The sequence below is a fragment of the Echinops telfairi genome, unplaced genomic scaffold (assembly GCF_000313985.2).
Source record: "Echinops telfairi isolate 266 unplaced genomic scaffold, ASM31398v2 ScPeMD7_7424;HRSCAF=8462, whole genome shotgun sequence".
NCBI lineage: Eukaryota > Metazoa > Chordata > Mammalia > Afrosoricida > Tenrecidae > Echinops > Echinops telfairi.
Window position 1 is genome coordinate 1,420,973 of NW_022111324.1, and position 21,088 is coordinate 1,442,060.

Below are 21,088 nucleotides of genomic sequence, written 5' to 3' on the forward strand. Positions count from 1 at the left end.
ACACAATGATGGTTTTTGTTCTTTGGTGTCTGCTGCCTGTTTCCTTCGACACTTCGTGTTCGCACAGGCTCGTGTGCTTCTTCTCTGTGGACTTTTGTTGTTTCTGAGCCTTTTCATACAAATTCTCCTGAGGGCATGGCTATCCTTAGTTTTTAATTGTGTTTTTGGGGTTTTTTTTTCCAATTGATGATTCTGGAGTTCTAGATGCTTGATATCCGAAATTCATTGCACAGGGAGGATAGCTTAGTTGGTATATACAGAATGCCAATATAAGCAATGGGGCTTGACGTCCCTGAGGCAAAGGTGGGGGTGCTTGCAAGGCTATCCCTGCACAGGGATAGAGTTTTGCTCTATCCCTCGTAGAGGATCAAAATCCAGAGAGTTTTGCTGTGGGCAGGGAGCTAGCCATTTCCCTCTGTGCTGCACATTTATCAAACAATTGCCTCCACACAGTTGCCCTTGCAATTCCTACCAGTCGTACTGCCTGTCCATCTCAGGCCAAAGCAAGATTCAGTAGCACTCTCTCGGGTGCACAGTCTCCTCTTGCTCCCTCCCAGTTACACAGTCTGCAAACCTCCACGCACAGTCTGTGCTGCCTTTAAAAACGGGCAGCCACTCTGTCTTCCTCTTTCTCACTGACACTCTACCAAGCATGCTATTTTCCCCAGGGACTCGTCCCTCTGCTAGATCCGCAATATGTAATACAGTCTGGCCATTCGCATGTCTGAGGAGCATTCTGGCTGTGCTTCTTCCAATACTGATTGTACTTCTCTTATTATTGATTACTGAATATATATTTATGATCTGTTTTTAGATTATAAATTTAATGAGCTTCTAGATGGTTCCTTTGTCCAGTGAACCTTAAATGTCAATACAGGGCACAATAAATGCACATGAATATTTGCTAATTAAAAAATTAATATTTCATACAGTAAACTTTTTCATTATGAATTTCTCTGTTGTTCAATTTCTTTTAAAATAAAAGTTATTGGAAACATTTTTTTTCAGATAAAAATACTAGGCTACTTGACTGAGAGGTCACCTCAGGTGCAAATATCTGTCTCTCCCTATCTGGAGCAAAAAAGAATGAAGAAAAACAAAGACATGGAAACAATTAGTACAATAAATGAATGAACCACATTAATTTCATCCTCTACGGCCCTGAGACCAGAAATACTAGATGGTGCTCAGCTGCTACTACCAACCCAATGACTCTAAAAGGGTTACATTAAAAGATTCTGGGTAGAGGGAGAGAAAAATGTGGAACAAAAGTCGAATTCATAGAAAAAGACAAGTTTTACTGGTCAGAAAGAGGCTGATGGAACCCAGAGACTATGGCCCTTAGTCACCTTTCAGGCTTGAAACTGAGTTCACTTCCATGGCTCCATTTGCACCCACACAATAAACAGGTCTATACAAGGTCAACAATACTGTGGTGCGCACACACCTTAGCATAATCAGCCATCTGAGATAAAATAATGCCAGCACTTACCCAAGGACCAAGTTTAGTGAGGTTAGGAAGATAAGAAAGGGGAAGCCCAGGGAGGAAGTGGGACCAGGGCTATTATTGTGAAGCTTACAATCAATGACATGAAACAAATGCATATGAATTGTTAAATGGAGAACGCATTTGGTCTTTAAACCTTCACGCAGTTCCCAATCAAAATGATCATATGCTACCATGTGAAATGATTGAACGTCAACAAATTCTTTTTGGTAAAGTGACTCTGTATTTTCCTTCTCTCTTCTCTTGATGCCTTTGGTGCCATTCAGTTATTATCCATAGACTCCTTCTGTATTCCAACTCAAAGCTTGAGTTTTGGGTTTTGTTTTTATTTTTTTCAATTGAGAAATGCCAAGTATGTTCTCTTTGGTTTTCTGACTCCTGGTATTTGCGCATTTCATGAACATCTTGAGACATGATGACACAGCTGTGGGTGCTGAAAGCACTTCCTGACAAAGAAACAAGGACCACAGCCTTCCTTACAGACTGCTTCTCAACAGAAGAGAACAAACATTCTCACAACTGGGGCAAGACGCAAACTCAGGCTAATTGGAGAAAACTAGAAAGTTGTCAAGGATTTCATTTTGCTGAGATCCACAATCAACACTCCTGGAAGCTGCAGTCAAGAAGTTAAATGGACAGATCTGCTGAAAAAACCCTCTTTGTAAAGTGTTAAGGAGCAAAGATGTCCGAGGATTAAGATGAACCTGATCCAGCTATGGTATTTTCAGACTCCTCATGGGCAGTCAACACAGGACAGCAAACAAGAAACATCAGAGAAGAATCTATACATTTGAATTATGGTGTTGACAAGAGTACTGGACATAGTACGGGCTGCCAGAGGTACACACAGATCTGTCTTGGGAAAAGTGCAGTCATAATCCTCCTTAGAAGTGAAGACAGCTAGGCTTTTTCTCAAGTACTTTGGACATGCTATCAAGAAGGACCACTCCCTGGAGAAGGGCCACTCCCTGGAGAAGGGCATTATTCTTGGTAAAATAGAAGGTTGGAGAAATAGCGGGAGTGTCTCAATGAGATGACCCAGTGGCTGTAACAATAGGCCCAAGCATAAGAAAAATCAGGAGACTGGCATAGGCAGGTGCCCTATTTTGTTCTGTTGTACATAAAGTTGCTATGAGTCAGGACCAACTCATTCGCACTAACAATAACAATAAGGAAATAGTGCTTATGCTTGAAAAACAAGGTTCGTTGTCAAATGCCTTATGTGCTAAAGAGTTTATCTAACAGTGCGTGGTACAGATTTTTTTTATTGAGAAAAGAAGCTTAGATGCTCAAGAACCGGGCTGATTACCTTGTAAGTAATAAGTCCTCCTGGAAGACTTATTACCTTAGGACAACTCATTATAGCTGTGGACTATAGTTTTTGACTCCTGGGATCTCTTGAATATCAAAGGCAATGTCAACATTATCTTCATTTCCTCGGCAGCCTGAGAACTCAATTCACACAAGTACATGTAGATGCCTGATACCTCCTCATAATGCTATGAAGAAGAAAATTTAGGATTTTTTGAGGAAATGTCTTTTCAAATGGAAATGAATGCTTTATTTTTCCTGCCTTGATTAGACAATAAAGAAAGAAAACTTTTGCAAACAACAATTTAGCAGATAAACTTTTAGGGTTCACTGTCAGCAGAAGGGTACTCCAAGGGCAAAGGCTCTCAAGTACAGTGGAAACCCTTCTATAAAACAATGTAATTTCTTGAAGAACAGAGCGCACACATTGTACTGTGTCCTGTACCCACTTCCTCAGTGTCATCTCTCCACATTTTGCTTAATTTGGGGTCTACTACCTATGCCTGCTTTATGGGAATGTGTGGTGAAAACCCTCAGACCACTTTTACGTTTTATTTTGCAGACATCTCAATTTTTACTTTGATGTACATTTTAAAATATTTGAAGCCAAAATTTACAAAAACTCCTATGAAAGAAAGTTTGTCTTTTCTATATGGCCAAATGATGCTATGTAATGACACATAGTGTTGCTTTGTCATTTAATGTTTTAGTTCATTTAGATAAAGGCTGGTTGCATCCCTCTAAATTGACTTTGTGAAATATTAGGCCAGAATGTACTGTCAGAAAAGTTCCTAGCTAGCTGGTTCTCCTCTGCTCGGAATCACCTTTGTTTTCTAACAGATGCTGCAATGTACAACAATTCTGGAGCCCTGCCCACGTCTCCTGTGGCACCTACAACCTATGGTATGTGTGATTCCTACTTTCAGACATTCAGTTGAGGGGACCTCCTGGAAGATGAACAGTGCAGATTTGCAAAAGACCCATCTTTATAGCAGACAGTGTAGCGTGGCTTTGGCTAAGGGGCCGCCTTGGAAAAGTAGGCCAGTCTACCTCCACAGACAGGGCCCAGGCTCACGCTCTTCACTGGTGGCTCATGTGATACTTCAGCTGAGGGAGAAGCCAGGCTGGGTCTGATCACTTCACTACAGTTTGGGGAACTGAGGCCGAGACAAGAAAAGAATCTATCTTGTTAAGTCCCAAATTGGGGATCTCAATGAACGAGTGTGTCTATTAACCAATATGCTGGTATCTCTAACTGGAGATAAGTATGCACAACTATAATCATCACCTCACCAGGTTCCTGGCACTAAGAGCCAGTCAGCTGGGAAACATGAATGAATGTTCCAGAGAGGACACTGAACTTCCTTGGCAGGCCTCAAGGAACTCAAAGAGTTAAACTGGGCCCTCAACCTCTCTGCCATGAGATGTTTCTCAGGGCTTGTGGGCAGAACAGAAAGATTCTCCATAATCCGATCTGAGCCGTGAGCGGTGGAATGTTAATGTTCCATGAAGGAGGGCTGTATGAGACAGAAACAAAGCAGCAAAAGAATAAGAAGTCCAAGAACAAATGTTAGTCATTAGGTGATGTCTTCTGAAAGTATCCTAAAGGGGCAGGGTCTAGGTTCCTGCCTCTTAGCTAGTCCCTGCTTGTTTCATTCGATGACTCTATTTCCCGTCTTTCTCCCCCTGCCTACAGATCCGATGCTGAAAGTTGATGACAGCAACACACGCATTCTGATTGGCTGCTTGGTAGCCATCATCTTCATTCTTCTGGCTATTATTATCATTATCCTCTGGAGGCAATTCTGGCAGAAAATGCTGGAGAAGGTGAGGAAACGCTATTCTGAAAACTCTTCCTAACGTTAACTCTCTCCACAACATCTTCCTGGAAGAGTTTAACTACTGGGTTAAGAGATAGGTGTGGGATGCTGCACAGATATATGTATAAAAAAAATAAGAGTGATTATGATGCACCACAAAAGTTGAGAAACACTCCCCAAACCTAGCTAAAATTTCTGACCATGCCCTGATGTTCCTTTTCTTCTTTTGGTTTATTTGTTTTGTACTTGCATCATTCATATCCAAGTAAAAGTTCTCACTATTTTATTCCTACATCTTCGTGTACTTGATCCATAAAACCAACCTCACTGCCATCGAGTCCATGCTGTCTCATAGCAGCCCCCTGTGGGTTTCCAAAACTGTAACTGTTTATGGGCGTAGAGAGGCCTGAGGAGCTGTGGGTGGTTTCAAACTGCCAAGATCACAGCCTGATGTGTTAGCAGTCTACCACCAAAGCTCCTCCTGTGTACTTGACAGTCATGATTATGTGTCCTCCTTAAAATATACTTTCCTGGACCAGATAATCTGAATGATTTGTATTACTTTTCTTCAGCACTTTGCAGTGTACAGAGAGTTTTTCCATATATATTGATTTGAACCTTATTGCCAGGGGCCCTGGTAGCATGGTGGTAACATGTTGGACTGTGAAGCTCAAGGCCAGCAGTTTGAAACCACCAGCATGCTCTTTGGGAAAAGGATGAGGTTTCTTACTGCTAAAAAGATTTATAATTTCAGAAACTCACAGGGCAGTTCGATCCTGCCCTACAGGGTCACCATGAATCATAATCAACTCCACGGTAGTGAGTTTTGAACCTCATTAAATAATAAAGGTGTGGGCATATTAGTTATATATTTTTTCTGATGAGAAAATGTAATGTGCCTGAGGCCATACAACTAGTATTCGGTCTTCAATGCTCCTTTTTAAAACTACTTTGTTTGTTTTTAACAATTTCACTGACATACAGTTCATATCACATATGTCTCAATAGTTCAATCACGTTCATAGGAGTTATGCAGCTACCAGTACGATCAATCCCAGGACATTTCTACTTCCTTGTACTTGTTGTTGTTAACTCAAGTTATTTCCTACCAGCCTCCCCTGTCATGTCCCTTTGAATCTATTAATCGAATTGTTGTCTTGATAGACTTACTTACCTAACCTGGGTTTCGTATACAGAAAATCATACAAACAGGATAGAACACCAACAAAAGTCCCATGCTCTTTTTAATTGGCCAATCTTGAAGTACATTGACTTCTTTCCTACAAAATATATACATCCCTCCAAAGATGGGAAGGCTATGACTTCTCTTGATTTCCTGGGCCAGATATAACTTCCCATGAGAACTTCTGCAAATGCCTGACCCTCTTCTTGCGACGGACACCTCCTGGTCAGTGAGTTCCTCTCAGTAGGCTTGGATTATGAGAAATCAGAGGAGATCTGGGCTGTGAGGCTCTGAGTTGACTGCCAAGGGTGAGGAATGGGAAAGAGGGCATGCCATGATTGATCTTTGTGTTTAGGGGAGGCTCTCAGGGGAGAACAATGTCTGTGTAGAGTTTATTCCAGAGAATGAGAAAGGACAGTGTGAAAAGGAGCTTGGATCTCTGCAGCTCTTTGGATGTAGGACAGAAAAGAAGGGACTGAAATCAAAGCTGAGGGGAGCGGTCAAGAGAAGCATCATGCAGTTCTTTCTGACCTACCCCCGAAGGAGCTTCCTGGGGTGGTTGAGGGTTTCTAGGCAAGGATATTCCCCTGAAGGGTTCACCATGCTTCCTGCAAGAACTCTACCATCCATCTGAACACTGTTACCAAACACAATGCTGAACCCTGAAAGGTAGAATCCATAGAGAGCTTGTCCCTCGACACAGGTGTGTTTCAAGGTATTCATGAGGCAAGAGCAAGTCCTTTCCTTTTTAAAAACCCTTGAACACGTGGGGTTTTCTAAATGAGGTGTTCTATGGTGAGAAGGAGTAAAGAGCAGCAGGGAGAGAGATGAAGATGAAGGCTCATTGGGTAGCTTGAAGCTGATGTGTCATTAATGAGTAGTTTAACTGACTAATTTTAATTGGCCTGTGGGTGGGGACTGTGTTCTCCACTTCTCCACTCTTTGAGCTATTTTACCTTTCTTGGAGCTCAAATTTGCCATCTTTCCATGGGTCTTCCTTTGGAGGCTTATTGGATACATTCAGGGTTAGGCTACAAACGGTGGATTGGAGATTCTCAAGAGAAGTAAGAGCAACATTTTTGCTCTTGAATAACATTTGGTTTGTTCCTTCACAGGAATTCTTTCTTCCCTGAAGCAAATACTCACACATTCAGGTACCCTAGAATGACACCCAGAATTTCTTTCAGAGGACAGAACTTTTTGTAGAAAGCCCCCAGGTACCCACATATGTTCTAAGAAACATTACCTGACATGCTTTTAGAGCATAGCATTCTTTTTTTGGATTAACCACACACACACACCCCCACCCCCCGCCATAGGATCCTCTTGATGGTATTTTCAGCATTCTGTATTTGAGAGATTCAACCCACTTTGAGTACTTATTATGTGCTGGGATATGTGCTCTACATGGGTGTGGAAACATCCAGAATTTGCTCCAGGGGACGAAGAGTTGGATGAGGCAGAAAACTGAGGGGGGAAGTCTCGATAAGCATTGTGAAGATATGACACCCTTTTCATCACACTTAGTCAATCTGTATGCTGAGCAAATAATTTGAGAAGCTGAAAGAAGTTGGAGGGAGGTTCATTAGCAACCTGTGATATGCAGATGACTCAACCTTGCCTGCTGAAAGCCACGAGGCCTTGAAATACTTGATGAAAATCAAGCGCTGTAGTTTTCAGTATGGATTGCATCTCAATATATAGAAAAGCAAAATATTCACAATTGACCAGTAGACAAATGGAGAAAAGAGTGCAATTGTCAAGGATTGCATTTTTAGTGGATCCACAATTAATGTTCTTGGAAGCAGCCATCAAGAAATCAAATGCCGTATTGCATTGGGCAAAATCTGATGAATATTATCTCTTTAAAGTGTTGACAATCAAGGATGTCACTTTAAGGGCAAGGTGTATCTACGCTTAGCCATGGTGTTTTCAATCACTTCATAAATATTTGAAAATTGGACAAAATTGCAAAATTAGGAAGACTGCAGAAGAATTGATGCTTTTGATTGATGATGTTGGGGACAGATATTGACGATACGAGGACAGACTGTCATACGAACTAACAAATTTGTTTTGGAAGAAGAGAGTCAGAATAGTCCTTAGAAGTGGTGATAGTGAGATTTCATCTCACATACGTGGGGGATTCTATTGAGAGAACAGTTCCTGGAAAAGGACATCATGCTTGGTAAAATAGAAGGGTAGAGAAACAGAGAAAGACCCTGGACAAAATGGATCAACAAAGAGGCTCCAACAAGGGGTCAAACACATCAACAACAATTTTCTGTTGGACAAAGGGTCACTATGAGTCAGAACTGGCTCAAGGGCACCTAACAATAACGTGTGTCCTTGAGTCTAATTTCACTGTTGCTTTATACAATTGGTTACTAGGTTATTTCTGCTTACCAACTCCCCCAGTGCCGTTGACTTGATTCTGACTCCTAGCAACTGTGTAAGACAGAGTAGAGCTTTCTCAAAAGGTTACCAAGGCTACAAATCTTTACTGAAGCAGACCTCCGGAAAATGGACTGACTCAGTGGCCACAACAAAGGATGGAAGCATACCAACAATTGTGAAGGTGGCACAGGACTGAGCAGTGGTTTGATCTGCTGTACACAGGGTCACTATGAGTCAGAACTAACTCAATGGCACCTAACAACAACAATAACAACAACAAATTGCTGAGAAGTCAACATGTTCTTCCTAGGTTTGGTCTGCTGCTGGGCTATGGTGTCCACATTGGGATGCTATTGAGACAAAAGACCTTTCAGACTAATGGATAAAACAGAGTTTTTCATTGCCTGTTTGCTGCAGGTTAGCATTTTACACTTACATCCAAATAGTCGCTTACATTCAAACGCTGGTATTGTTCTGTTGAAGGAGCATGTAGGTCATGTTCGATTGTTGTTTTTGTCAGTTGTAGTCAAGTCTGTTCCAACTCATGGCAGCCCTATCTACAACCGAATGAAAGATTGGCTGGTCTTGGGCCATCTTCACATGTTGGGATCTCGAGTCCGTGGGGTTTTTCTGTGTGTTGAGAGCCTTTAACTGTACCAGTGTGCATGCTCTCTGGTCTAGCCAGATTAGTAAGATAGAACTGTGGTCATGATAGAGTGGGGCAGGGTGGGAGGAAGAGGAAGCGTGAAAGAACTAGAGGAATTTTGTGTGTTTCGCCAGTGCTATACTGCACTCTGGCTGGCTCATCCCTCCCTGTGACCCTTCTGTGAGGGAGATGACCAGTTGTCTACATATGGGCTTTGGGCCTCCTTTTCAACCCCTCTCATTCACATTGAAATGGTTGTTTGTTTTGGGTCTTCTGATGTCTGATACCTGATCCCATTGACACCTCATGATAACTCTGGTGTGTTTCTTCCATGTGGACTTTGTTGCTTCCCTGCTAGATGGCCATTTGTTTAGCTTCACATCTTTAAGACCCCAGGATTGGCACCATTGTTAAGAACTCAGCTGTAAACTGAGAGGTCAGGAGCTCTGCTCTACAGGAGAACGATGTGGCAGTCTGCATCGGTCAAGCTTTATAGCCTTGGAGCCCCTATAAAGTAGTTTTACTTTATCCTATAGGGTAGTTGTGAGTTGGAATGGACTTGCTGGTGGTGTTTTTGGTTATTGTTTATAAGTGTTGTCAAACTCAGGGTGCTCATCTTCCAACACAATACCAGACAATATTCTGTTATGGCTCTTGGCTAATTTTATTATCTGCTTTGGGGAGCTAGATCACCAGACCTTTCTTTACTATCTTAGCCTGGAACCTTCAGGGAAACCTGTCTGTCACAAGTGATCCAAGGGTGTTTGGAATATTGGTAGCATAGCTTCCAGCATCATGGTAGCATCCAAGTTACCATAGAGTGGCAAACTGAGAGACGGGAATGGACATAGAGAGATGCCAAAGCCATCAGTTGTTTTACTTTTCTTGTCCCCATATTATATGCACTTCACCACATGTCCTGACACCTAGGGCTTTTTCTTCCCATTTTGAAGTTATCTTATTTTCTAGTCAGTAAGTAATGAAGTGCTACCAGGTGAAGAATGACTGGCTCATAATGTTATAGTTACACTTGCCAATGAGCATTTTAACTCATGTCTACATCAAATCAAATAAAATTTAGCAGAAGACTAACAGGTGATAGAAAATGGTAAGAGATCTTTTGCTGCTGATAGATTTGTATAGTGTTACATAAATAATGCTTGAAAATGCTTCAAAGGGATATTAATTAAGGTTGGTAGCACAAAGATTAGGAAGTAAACTTCTGCCTAAGTTCCCACAATACAGGTATTTGAGGACCCTAACTGCATTCCTATCACTTCAGTGTTTCTGGAGTTAACTAGGAGTATAGGGGAATTCATCTGAGTAGAAGAGTCGAGATTTATACTGAAAGGGAAATGACGGTGCCCTTTGTGCCAACAGTCTTGCACTAATACATAAGCAAGTTGGAATTCTTTCTTTGTTGCCAACTGTGATAAGGCTCAGCATGTGGATATGGATCCAGTCTTTCGCTGTCTTTGTCTCCGTCCTCCTCCTACGACCCAAATAACAAACTCCATCCTCCTCTCACCCAAATAATTCCAACCCTAGTCGCCTGAAACTGGGCCAGAGCTCACAAGTTAGATATTCATTGTCCTTCAGATGAGTTGCCCAGGCAGCCCTTCTCCAGCCCTACTTAATGATCTGAGCTGACAAGTTAAAAGGACACAGCCCGGATTGCCAAATAGGCAAACCTCAGCCCTTGCCAGCTCTCCCTGCTCCTTTGGGTCTGATGAGTCACTGGAACAACTTACAAAACTCACAGAGAGCATGCTCTACCTACAACTGCAGATCCATTGCAACAAAAAAGGCTATAAGTGAAAGGACAAAACGGGTAAGCTCTGGCTCACAGTGACCCTAGAGAGCAGAGTAGAAGTGCCTTTGAGGGTTTCTGAGACTAAGCCTTTATGGAAGTAGAAAGTCTCCTCTTTCTCCCATGGAACACCTGGTCATTTCGAACCACTGGCCTCATGGTCAGCGCATAACCCACTTTGCCGCCAGGGGCAGACAGAACCCCAGAGAAGGGCCATATTGCTTTCTGCCTCTCAGAATGTCCCATCCCCATGTCCTCTTTCAGGCTTCCCGAAGGATGCTGGATGATGAGATGACAGTCAGCCTTTCCCTGCCAAGTGAGTCCAGCATGTTCAACAATAACCGCTCCTCATCTCCAAGCGAGCAGGAGTCCAACTCGACTTATGATCGCATCTTCCCCCTTCGGCCTGACTACCAGGAGCCCTCCAGGCTCATCCGGAAACTCCCAGAATTTGCTCCAGGGGAGGAGGAATCAGGTGAGGATGAAAGAGTGGGCAGAACACCGAGGGGGAAGTCCTGACAAGCATTGTGATGATATAATGTTATTGTTCCCAGTTAACCAAATCTACTTTCAGTCTATGCGAAATCTCTGAGAAGTCAGCCTGCTCCGTCTAGACTTGGTTTCGAGAGTTTCGAGTCTAGGCGACACGCCTCTCTCCTATGACCAAACAACAGTGTTTGCAGAAACCCACCTGTTAGAAGAGGAAGAAAAGAAATTGTGTGACTAGGGAGTGCATGCCAGCGGAATGTAAACTACTCCAACATCCTCATGTTCTACATGGGGAGGATAGATCATGAGGGGTAAATTCAGGAATAGAATTTCACTTGGAAAGAAAAAGAAAAACAATAAATGACGCTAAAGATATTCTGGGATTTTCATTTTTGTAGCCATCTAGATCACTGAGGTATCTACTTCTAAAAATTTTGGCTTCTGTTTTGTAAGAAGTCATTAAAATGATGTAAGATTTTATTATGACAGTAAATATTTCTTGCCTTTTCTCAATAAAGGCACTGATTTGGCAAAACAGTGCTATTGCCTCCAAACCTCAAATGTCTTTTTCAAAAGTACTGCAGAGTGACCTTGGAAAGGGATATCAGAGTCATCACTGAAGCTTGGCCATTGGATCAGCAACCCCAAGAGTGACTCGAATCAGTAAAAGACAACTTTGTGATGTTCCAGAGAAGCTCAACCCAAGCTAGCTTAGAAGCAGATCCGACCAAGTCTGAGGCCACAGCCTTTTCAAGGAACTAGTCTTTTTTTTAAATCATTTTATTAGGGGCTCATATAACTCTTATCACAATCCATACACACATCAATTGTGTAAAGCACATTTGTACATTCATTGCCCTCATCATTCTCAAAACATTTGCTCTCCACTTAAACCCCCGGCATTAGGTCCTCATTTCCCCCTCCCTCCCCGCTCCTCCCTCCCTCATGAGCCCTTGATACTTTATAAATTGTTATTTTGTCATATCTTGCCCTGTCCGACGTCTCCCTTCACCCACTTTTCTGTTGTCCGTCCCCCAGGGAGGAGGTCACATATAGTTCCTTGTAATTGGACCCACTCCCCCTCTACCCTCCCTGTTTCACCACTCACACCACTGGTCCTGTAGGGCTTATCCGCCCTGGATTCCCTGTATTTTCAGTTCCTATCTGTACCAGTGTACATCCTCTGGTCTAGCCAGACTTGCAAGGTCGAATTCGAGTCATGGTAGTGGGAGTGGGGAGGAAACCTTTAGGAACTAGAGGAGAGTTGTATTTTTCATCGTTGTTACATCGCACCCTGACTGGCTCATCTCTTCCCTGAGACCCCTCTGCAAGGGGATCTCCAGTGGCCTACTAATGGGCTTTGGGTCTCCACTCTGCACTCGCCCCATCATTCACTATTCAAGGACTAGTCTTAAGGGGAACTCTTTGAAGGAAGAAAGGACACTAACACGTACCTGTCTTTATCACCCCAATGGAGCAAAAGTTGAAGGAGCACAGTGAACTTGGGCAATTTCACAGGGGCAGCAAGAAAAATAGATATAAACTAATTTATTTCCTAAACTGAACCAAAGAAATATACCTGACCCCTGGGGTCCAAGAAGCCCTGGTGGTGCTGTGGGACATGGATTGGGTTGCTAACCACAAGGTAGGTGGTTCAAAACCACCAGCCATTATATGGGAGAAATATGAGGCTGCCTGCTCTTAAAGAGATTTACAGTTTTGGAACCCTTCAACAAACAAACAAACATTCACTGCCATTGAGCAGATTCCTCAGGAGTAATTCTACTCTGTCTTATAGGGTTGCCATGAATCAGAACGGACTCACTGCCAAAGAGTTGCTTTTTCTGGTCTTGGGCCCAAAACCTCCCACCTCCCACCATGTTTTAACATTTTAAAAATTAGGATATATCTTAAACTAGATTGTGCACAGTTATTATTGAAACATTTTTGAAAGTAAACTTTATTTTTTAGAGTAGCTTTAGGGTTATAGAAAAACTATGCAGCATATAAAAAGGTTCCCACTTCTCCCTCCATACTTTTTCCTCTTATCGTATTTTGCATCTCTGTGGTTATTGATTACAATTAATGAGTTAATATTGATTCATCATTATTCATGAAAATCCATAGGTTAGGCTAGGTTTTATTCTTTATGTTATACAGTCTTCGGTCTTAATGACTTTTGACAAAGGTATAACCCCATGCCCCACCATGGCAGTGTCAGGTAGAATAGTTTCACTGACTTAAAATGACCTGGGTCCCAGCTACTGATTCCTTCCACCCTCCCCCTGAACTGCTGGCAACCATGGGTCTTTTACTGTCTCTAGGGTTTTGCTTTTTTCAGAATGTCATGTAGTTGTCATTGTGCAAGTATTTTTTTTTTTACAAAACATATTGGCAATCCTATTCTCCTATCTGTTAAGGCAATAGCAGATTTCTAAATCTTTCAATTCAATGCTAATCACTGCCCCGTACCAGGTTCCCACACCCACATTCACTTTCACAGATGAGCACATTGAATCACTGCAGTCTCCACTGGAATCCTTATCCCAACCCCATGTACTCTGCCCTAGCCTCCTCCCTCCTCTCGTTTTAGCCAAGTACCACTCTTCTTTAAGACCACTGTGCACAGTTAATAGAAGATATTTTTCAGTTCTTATGATGATTGAATTAATAAAACTATCTTATATTAATGAAAAGTGGAATTAAACTCTAAACCACTACTACTGACACCTTCGCATAGCAGAAGCGCCCTATGGCTTCACTAAGTGTAATGGAAAGAGGCATAATTCTGCAAGATTAGCTAGGGAGGTGCTTAATGATCATGAGTTTTGAAGAGAAGAATTGGAGACAAAAGGGTTGCCTACATCCCTAAGGCCACAAGGAAGAGTTACTAGAGGAAGCAAAACTTTTCTCCAAGAAAGAATGTGTCATGGCATTGACTGGGCTGTTTTAGGGGACTATGCTAGCCCTTCCGTCAGAAGTTATTTCTTGAAGAGGTTTCCTAAGATGCTCCCTGCCATACCCTCACTGCCTTCCTGCTTCCTCGCAGGTTGCAGTGGCATTGTGAAACCTATCCAGACCAATGGACCTGAGGGGGTGCCCCACTATGCAGAGGCTGACATAGTGAACCTCCAGGGCGTGACGGGGGGCAACACCTACTCAGTGCCTGCCATTACCATGGACCTGCTCTCGGGAAAAGATGTGGCTGTGGAAGAGTTCCCCAGGAAACTCTTAACCTTCAAGGAGAAGTTGGGAGAAGGCCAGTTTGGGGAGGTGAGTTGACCCTTCGAATGGTATGTCTGGTCTTCAGGAACTTTTCCACAAGTGGACTCAGAATTGAATGTCTCCTCCACCTCTCCCTCCTTACATGGCCCACCAGCCTCGTCATCAACCTTCTGTCTACACAAGCATTTTTAAAGCAGCCACATCACTAGGTATCAGATATCCTGGAAAAGATTCCATGTTTTTCAAACATTATAATGGGTTATAAAGGGGTGGGGCCCACGGATGTGCTCATCTTTTAAGAGCTGTCCAGGAACACCCTACTGCTTGATAGACACTTTGTTTTTCTCCTGTTAATGAGAATTATACGTGAAATGGTCCAAAACAACCTCACCCTGCCTTTGGTCTCAGACTTGTGCACTAGGGAATGAATCATCAACGAAGATAAAGAGGAGAGCTGGTCTCAATTGACCTCAGGGGGACGCACGGTCATATTAGAGTTTTATTCTTACATCAGTCTCGTGAACTTTCTGAGAATTCAAGGCCACGATTGAAAGTGCCTAGTGAGCTCTTTGCCACTATCATCAACATTCCAGTTGTCATGTTCAGTTTCAGAAGAACCATGCTTTGGATTCCCGGTATGGGTGGGATACTCTTCCTTTGTGTAAATTTAGTGTTGGAGGAATTAGAGAGGCGCACCAAGTCTCCCTGCTGCGCTCTGTACTAATTCTGATGCCTGAGCTGAAAAGTCAGCCTACTCTCCTGTTACTGATGGGTAGGAGTCACACAAATACTCATTCCTACGAAGGGGTGACTTTAAAGGAGAAGTTGCCTTATACTTTGCAGAATCCAGTAGCTAGATTTCCTTGAATTAAAAATCAAGCATGTATACAGAAAGTACACTATGCTGTAATAAAGTACTATGCTAGGTTCATTCCTTCACCCATGTATATTTCTTCACCCAGTAACATGATTTTTGCTGGGGGCATCATGAGTCTTTTTATCAATGATTTGAATCGACAATCTGTAACACATTCCCTCTTAATGCTCTGGGGATGATTTTGCCCAGAGTTAGTTGATCGCCAGGAAGTGCCCAGCCACGGTTCTGAGACATCTTCAGGAGACATGATGATGCTGAGACTAGATGACTTTTGTCTAGGTTCATCTCTGTGAAGTGGAGGGCATGGAAAAATTCAAAGACAAAGACTTTGCCTTAGATGTCAGTGCCAACCAGCCTGTCCTGGTGGCTGTGAAAATGCTCCGAGCAGATGCCAACAAGAATGCCAGGTCTGTGGTTCTGCATTTTGAATTTTCCTTTATGGGATTCATCGTTAGCACCAGGAGAAATCCTGAAAAAAATTTTTTTCTTTCTTTTGTGATGGGAAGGTTGGGGAGCTGTTATGTGTTACCATGGTTATGTTTTATTTCGCCAGTGGAGTCAGCCGTCCTGACTTTTTCTGTTCTACTTCCTCTCTATCGACTTCCCAGGCTCCTTTGCACAGCACCACACTTCCCAACATATACAATAGTCCAGATACACACCTCTTCAACCATTATACACACATACTCCGGCGTGACAAACTTTGCACATGCACATCTTTCTTGCTAAGCCTCTTCCATTCTTCTTTTTGACTTCTCTACTTCCTTTCTCATCGTTTTATCTCTTTATGCTCCTTTTCTTCCATGTCCAGCAACTCTCCCTGCTCTCCACAAGTGAGAAGCTATGTCTACTTGGATAAACACATATGGACCTCAAAGCAAAAAGAATCAACAATCCTTTAGCCATTTTTTCCAACTGGCTAATAATCTCTTGAACCCTTTACTACATCAATTGCAGTTTCCAGCCATGCTCCGCTGTCTGACAGCCTTTCTGGTACAGTAATGGTGAGTTAATCCTCACCCAGAGAGGCATGCTACTTGAAAGCTGGTCTTACATGTTTCAGAGAAATCTGCACATCTGGGTAACATATGCGCTTTCTCATTTGTATTGGCTTGATTTGTCTTACTGATATTCAGAGTGGGAATAAGTTTATTATTATGATTCCCCAAATGATCATAAATTCCACAAATGGTGATAGAGTTTCAGTGGCAGTATTGCAAGTGACCGAATATGGAACAAAGAATGAATACAGGAGAGGAAATGGATCTAGGGGTGCTTTAGAATTTTAATTGTGAGAATTTCGATCTTCAGGAATATTCCTGCGAATGAAAAGTGACATCTTCTGGGTCCCTTAGAGAGATGGAATATTCCTAATATTAATCTTGGCTCATTATTGAAGAGAGTGCCAATGAGAAGGAAATCAGTATTTGCCAGGGTCTTTACCTGTGGTTTCTGGCTGATGAGATTTGGCGTGCCAACTCCCACTTAGCAATGATGGATGGATTAGCTTCTGGGTCCTGTCAAGCCACAGGAACCCCTGGTTGGGGCTGTAGGGAGAAGGCAAGAGGAGATCTTGCATTGGGACCTCAGGTATTCCAAGGGGGTTATAGGGGTAGAGGATGACTTTGTGTAAAATTGTTAGAAAAATCAAGGGTCTGCTCCTGTAGTCTTGGGAATGTGAGCTAAGGCATTCACTAACCTAAATTTCCTACTGGCAAATTTATGGCTCATTTTATGATTCAAGGGTGGCTGTTACCATGTACCCAAAAATAGTTAAGAGTCTTGGACAAGTAAGGCTTTTTTGGGGGAAATGACCACCAGAGCCTTGAAGTCATGTTGTTTTTAACAGGCTACAAATGTACGTTGCAATTGACTACTGGTGTACCTTATATGAAAAAAGCCAGTATGAGAAAATCATGAATTCTCAGTTTACCAGAGGGTGATTACTCATTAAAAAAAGGTTATTCATTTATTAGTTGAATGATTCCATGTTTTCTTTAATAAAAAAGGTAAATATTCCCAGTGCACTTATCATTGTTGGTGAAAAGTTTTATTTAAAAAAAAAACGTTAGGAGCTCTTACAGATATTATCTTAATCCATAGTTCCATTAAATCAAGCATTTTTGTACAATTGCTGCCCTCATCATTTTCAATACATATTCTTTTCTTTTTGAACTCCTTGATATCAGGTGCCTTTATCCCCTCTCCACCCCCACCCTACCACCCCATTAAACCCTCAGCATATTATTATTGTTATTTTGCCTTAACTTACACCATCCCATGTTTCAAAAAGCTTCCCCAAAAGTTTCATTTTGATTCAGCAAATAACGCATCCCTTTTTACTGGTGTTAGATACTGGGGCTACATGGTCTTATTCTTAAAACTGCCACAGTTGACTCAAGATGAGCCTTATCCCAGGACAAGTAGAATGAGATAGGTCCAGGTGTCAATTTCTGTGCCCTTTGCAAAGGCTATTTGAATGGAAACAAGGCTTAGTGCAATGGGTAGGAAAAAACTTTGCTGCATATTCTTTCCCCCTGTTGAGTCTAACTTTGGCAACCACTGGGTTTATCTATATCTGTGTCCTCCAAAGGAATGATTTTCTTAAGGAGATAAAGATCATGTCCCGGCTCAAGGACCCAAACATTATCCGCCTCTTAGCTGTGTGCATCACCGATGACCCTCTCTGCATGATCACTGAGTACATGGAGAACGGAGACCTCAATCAGTTTCTCTCCCGCCACGAGCCCTCCAATGTTTCCTCCTACAGTGGATCCATGGTCAGGTAAATACATCAGGCCTTCCATCACAATTCCAGGTGCTGAAGATGGGGAGTCGTGAACCTAAATGTTCATCAGTGTTCTGGGGTGGCAGGGGAGGATACAGGATAGTGGATAATGGAGCAGCCAACCTTTGAGGGATTCAATACAATAGATGCAATAGAACAGGGATGCTGACGTGTTACTATGTGTGCATTGCATGGATTTCTGTTTACTTTATTTTTGCTTTTTCTATTTCCTTAGTTATTTCAACCTGAAGTTTATGGCTACCCAGATCGCTTCTGGCATGAAATATCTTTCCTCTCTTAATTTTGTTCACCGCGATTTGGCCACACGAAACTGTTTAGTGGGTAAAAACTACACCATCAAGATAGCTGACTTTGGAATGAGTAGAAACCTGTACAGTGGTGATTACTACCGGATCCAGGGCAGGGCAGTACTCCCTATTCGCTGGATGTCTTGGGAGAGCATCTTGCTGGTGAGTTCCATGTATTGTTAAGCTCTTCTCTAGTTCTTACTATGTAGGTAGATACATGTGGCACTTAGGAACAGTCGTAGATGGCAGAAGACAAACTCAATGAACTTTGATGCTTACTCTGCTTTGGGATATCTTTTACTATACCAATTATTGTTATTATGTCAAGCACTTACTTAATAGTACTGATAAAGGCAACATGTTCATTATAGAAAATATGGGGAATTTAAAAAAAATATTCGATTTAGTATTTTCCCCTTCTACTCTTTCTACTTATTCATTGTTGTCAATGAATTTAAGATATTAAAAGGGTTCTCATTTAAAGAACCATCATCCACACAAATACTTTTCTCCTATATTAATTTCATAATTAAAATCATGTTTCTCACTATTTAGAGTTATCTCTAATTTTGCTACTATTTTCTTTTTATTATACGTTACAATTTTTAAAATTCAAACCTTGATGTTCTGGACCCCAACTAAACAACTTTTTCTAAATGTCTCTCTCAGAAGTATATTCATAATCATGTATACCTTAGACTTCAGAAAAAGTAATTTATTTTGTTTTCTTCATGTTGAAAATATACACAGTGCCACGTATGTTAATTTATAATTCTGCACTGCAATTAGTGACCTTGATTACATCTTCAAGTTGTGCAACCCTTTTTATCTTGTCTTTTCTTTTTTAAAAGCTTTTTATTATGAATTGGTGCAATAGTTTACAGAGCAAATCAGTTTACCATTCAAGAACTCTTACACATTTGGCTTCCTGTCATAGATCGCCATCACTACAACGGAACATCACTTAATTCTTTCCACGCTGTTTCCTGTTTCCCTGCCCTCTTCTTTCCTAACCTTTATGAACTTCTTTCTTGGGTCAATGGAGCTTTTAATCCCAAATATTTGATTATTCTAAGGAGTTCCTACCTCTAAATTATTGTCCACTCTATAGACCTATTTTTTTGGCTTAAAAAAGTGAGCCTAGGGGGTGAGTTAAATCCTAAACCTGAAGGGTGATTTCTTAATCTCAGGGGCCATAATCACAGAGGTTTCACTAATCTCCATGGACTCTGTAAGGCTTTCTTATGATTTTGAATTTTGTTCCACGTTTTTCTCCCACTCCATCCACCCACAACCTCCTATTGTGAGCCCTATCAGAGAGCATTTGTAGTGATAACACCATAGAGTTCTTTTGGCTTCAGGGTTCTGGATGCTGATGTTCATGGAGAGTCCATTGGAGTGTTTCCATGCATCTTCATTCTTCTGTGCGCTGCAGAAATCAATACTTGTGCCTAAGGTTACTTTTAAGGCCCCAGTTGTTACTCCCAGAAATAGGCTGTAGAACATCGTCTTGTGAACTATGTTACCTGCAAATTGACCTTGGTATAATGTCCCCTGAGAATATGGTCCCGAGCCTCCAGGACTAATCACTCATTCTTTCAAGATAATCGGTTGTATCTAAAAAGTTTTCATAGCTTTGTACCTTGTATGTCCTATTGTAGTCATGGATATATTTGCAGGACTTATACATGCATAGAAATATCCTCTGCAAATATCCTTTGCATACATGCAAACCCAGTCTTGAGGGTAGTCTCCTCCTCACCCCATTTGCTGAGCTGATGTGCCTACCATTGCATCTATTGGTACAAGATTGCTGCTACAAGATTGTGTCTACAAGATTTATCTCTATGCCCTTTAACTCGTGTGTTCCCCACAGTGTCTTCCTTGGCCTTCATTTTTTGCTGACCTCCCTCTTATTGTTTATTGCCTTTTCCTTCCCCACGTTAATGTGTCTTCAGTTGGTACTTTACCCTCCATTTCTCTCTACCCTGAGTAACCCTCAAAGAATGTTTCTGTGTGTAAACCTTTTCTTGCTTCTTAATAATGGTGGCCTCATACAATATTTGTTCTTTTGTGATTGACCGATTTCACTCAGCAGAATGTTCTCCGGGTTCAGCCATTGTTCAAGGTGTTTTGCAGATTCATTGTGAATCTACTGTGTGTACATACCATAGTCCATTATTTTCCCATTGAGGGCATTTAGGTCGTTTCCATCTTTTTACTGTTATGACTGCTGTGATGAACATCTGTGTGCATACATCTATATATGACATGGCTCTTATTTCAATAGCTGGGTTGCTGGTTCATGCAGTATTTCTATTTCCAACTTTTTAAGGAAGTTCCATACCATTTATAGTGGAGCATTACTTTACCAGCTCCCCAGCAGTGAGTGTATGAAGGTTCCAGTCTCTCGACAGTCTCACCAGCATTTGGTGTTTTGTGTTTTTCTTTTTATGTTTGCTATCAATGCTGGAGTGAGATCACATCTCGTTGTTGTTATGACTTCCATCTCTTTAACCAGTAATTAACAACCTGTTATATGCAGATGACACAATCTTGCTTGCTGAAAACCAAGAGGACTTGAGGCACTTATTGATGAAGACTAGTATAGATAACAACTCAGTGTAAAGAAAACAAAAAAATTTTTTTTAACATTTTATTAGGGCCTCATACAACTGTTATCCCAATCCATACACACATCAATTGTGTAAAGCGCATTTGTACATC

At 41.7% G+C, this 21,088-nt stretch overlaps 1 protein-coding gene across 1 annotated transcript in view; it reads left to right on the forward strand.

Annotated features, from left to right (window-relative positions):
* The window catches only part of DDR2 (discoidin domain receptor tyrosine kinase 2), a 92,163-nt gene that overhangs the window by 49,747 nt on the left and 21,328 nt on the right, over nucleotides 1-21,088 (forward strand). The window contains exons 9-15 of the mRNA XM_004706770.2: nucleotides 3,659-3,721; nucleotides 4,515-4,645; nucleotides 10,939-11,149; nucleotides 14,213-14,436; nucleotides 15,545-15,672; nucleotides 17,859-18,050; nucleotides 18,289-18,523. Coding sequence (XP_004706827.2) covers nucleotides 3,659-3,721; nucleotides 4,515-4,645; nucleotides 10,939-11,149; nucleotides 14,213-14,436; nucleotides 15,545-15,672; nucleotides 17,859-18,050; nucleotides 18,289-18,523 — 1,184 coding nt within the window. The remainder of the gene's footprint in view (nucleotides 1-3,658; nucleotides 3,722-4,514; nucleotides 4,646-10,938; nucleotides 11,150-14,212; nucleotides 14,437-15,544; nucleotides 15,673-17,858; nucleotides 18,051-18,288; nucleotides 18,524-21,088) is intronic.